This window comes from Etheostoma cragini, chromosome 10, assembly GCF_013103735.1.
Source record: "Etheostoma cragini isolate CJK2018 chromosome 10, CSU_Ecrag_1.0, whole genome shotgun sequence".
Taxonomy (NCBI): domain Eukaryota; kingdom Metazoa; phylum Chordata; class Actinopteri; order Perciformes; family Percidae; genus Etheostoma; species Etheostoma cragini.
Window position 1 is genome coordinate 15,732,916 of NC_048416.1, and position 2,417 is coordinate 15,735,332.

Sequence of the window (2,417 nt, forward strand, 5' to 3'; positions counted from 1 at the left end):
CGTTCTGGTCCTGGATCAGTATTTTCACAGTCACATTGCTACTGAGTGGAGGAGAGCCTCCATCCTGCGCTTTGACGCAGAAGTGGATGTCTTTGATCTGCTCGTAGTCAAAAGAGCGCACTGCATGGATGACTCCACTATCAGCACTAACGGACACATATGAGGAGACTGGCACTCCGTTAACAGAGGAGTCCTCCAGTATGTAAGAAACTCGGGCATTCTGGTTCCAGTCAGCGTCTCTGGCTTTCACTGTGAATATAGAGAGGCCTGGTGTGTTGTTTTCTACAATGTAGGCCTCATATGAGCTCCTCTCAAAGACAGGCGCGTTATCATTCACATCAGAGATCTGTAAGGTGAGAGTGACGCTGCTGGAGAGGGAGGGCACTCCCTCATCAGAACAGGTCACAGTTATATTATATTGGGAGGCGACCTCTCTGTCCAAAGCATCCTCCGTCACTAAACTATAAAATTCATTCATTGTGTTTAGAATTTTAAACGGAATGTCATCATTAATAGTACACTTCACCTCTCCATTCCTCTCAAAGTCAGGGTCATTTACTCTTAGCATAGCAATTACAGTATTCTCAGGTGAGTCTTCTAAAATTGTGTCTGACTTAGAAAGTACTTTTAACTGCGGACAGTTGTCATTGACATCAGTGATATCAATAAGTATCTTACTGGAATCAGAGAGTCCTCCGTTGTCTGTAGCCTCGATATCAATTTGAAAAACTTTCGCTTTTTCATAATCTATTTCACCAATCAAGATAACCTCTCCTGTTTTTCTATCGATCTGAAATTGCTCGGATAATCGACGCTTACTATTTGAAATAGCGTATGTTATTTCTCCATTCGAGCCTCCATCTTTGTCAGATGCACTGACTGTTATAATTTTGGTTCCCCTCGGGGAATTCTCGGTTAATGTTGACTTGTATACTGACTTAGTGAAAACCGGTGCATTGTCATTTGCATCCAACACGTTCACAGTTATCTGCATTGTACCTGACATACGCGGCTGTCCGCCATCTAAAGCCGTTAATAATAATGATATCTGATCCTGGTATTCTCGATCTAGAGGCTTCTGTAGAACCATCTCTACCTTTTTGCTTCCGTCCGCTTGATTTTCTAATTTCAATTCAAAGTTGTTTGTTGGATTAAGCGAATAGCCTTGGAGATCATTTACACCAATGTCAGCATCGATGGCTCTCTCCAGTACAAATTTAGACCCAATAACTGCAGACTCGCTGATTTCAAAACGTGTTTCGCTCGATGCAAAACTAGGAGGATTATCGTTTAGGTCCGTGATTTCTATTGTTATGCGAAACAATTCCATCGGATTTTCTAAAATCATCTGTAAATGTAAAGCACAGGGCGTCGTTTCTCCACACAGCATTTCTCTGTCTATTCTTTCTTTGATAAGGAGGACACCCTTGTCTCTGTTCAGCTCGATATATTCCGCACTGTCTCCTGAATGAATACGAGCTCTACCCGATTTCAGCCTGTTGAAATCTAAACCTAAATCCTGAGCTATATTACAGACTAATGACCCTTTCTCCATTTCCTCGGGAATGGAGTAGCTGACTTGCCCGAACACCGAGGCAAGAGAGAGAACCAAGATGAACAACAGTACTTGCCGTCTCATTGTTTGGTCGATGTGTTCCAGTGTCGATTAAAAAAAACTGTAATCCATATAGATACTGTTTAGATTTCCTACCGTATCTCAAGAAAATGATCAACTTAAACTAACAGCTTTCCGTGCCCGTGAACAGTTTTCCATTTAATCGAGGACAGGCGGTTAGTGCATGCTTTATGGTCTACCATGTCACAGTCTAAGGGGGAGGTTTCACATGCAGCCCTATCGAAGACTGCCACACTCTGGCCAACAGCGGCCCTTTCTGTTCAATATACCAAAGAGCAAGAGTTGGTACGGATGATGAGAAATGTGTTTTAAAATGGAAAAAGAAAACCAAAACGTCAGGCTCATGATTATCAAAATGATAAGCAAGAGTAGTAAACACATTTTTGGCTGGTCTCGGTAAGATGTTGGTCGAGGTCTAGGAAATGAGTGTTTAAATACTGATTTGCACAAATATAAGTCGAAAGTAAAACACAATAATTAGTAATCGTATCATCTAATAGTTTAGTGAACATATGATAATGTGCTTTTTGGTTGAACAACGAACAATTATACTCCAAAAAATATAGCTTTTACCGCGCTGTGCCACATAAAAATTTAAAACAGTGAGGGAGCAGCAAAGAAATGTAAGGCACGTAATAGTTATATATTAGCCAATGATGTCATCATTTCAAACGTGTTCAAAAGTTTAATAAAAGCACGGAAGTCTAACCTCTAGAGGAGAGTCTGGTTCATCCAGGATGTTCTTTTCACTCTGTATCCGCTGCATCGTCCCTGTAGAACT

General features: G+C 41.1%; 2 protein-coding genes across 5 annotated transcripts in view; one reads left to right on the forward strand and one right to left on the reverse strand.

Moving 5' to 3' along the window:
* The window catches only part of LOC117951266 (protocadherin beta-16-like), a 65,950-nt gene extending 64,016 nt beyond the window's left edge, over window positions 1-1,934 (reverse strand). Inside the window, exon 1 of the mRNA XM_034882899.1 lies at window positions 11-1,934. Coding sequence (XP_034738790.1) covers window positions 11-1,639 — 1,629 coding nt within the window. The 5' untranslated portion in view covers window positions 1,640-1,934. The remainder of the gene's footprint in view (window positions 1-10) is intronic.
* The window catches only part of LOC117951263 (protocadherin beta-16-like), a 122,438-nt gene that overhangs the window by 71,938 nt on the left and 48,083 nt on the right, over window positions 1-2,417 (forward strand). The gene's annotated exons all lie outside the window — the stretch shown is intronic.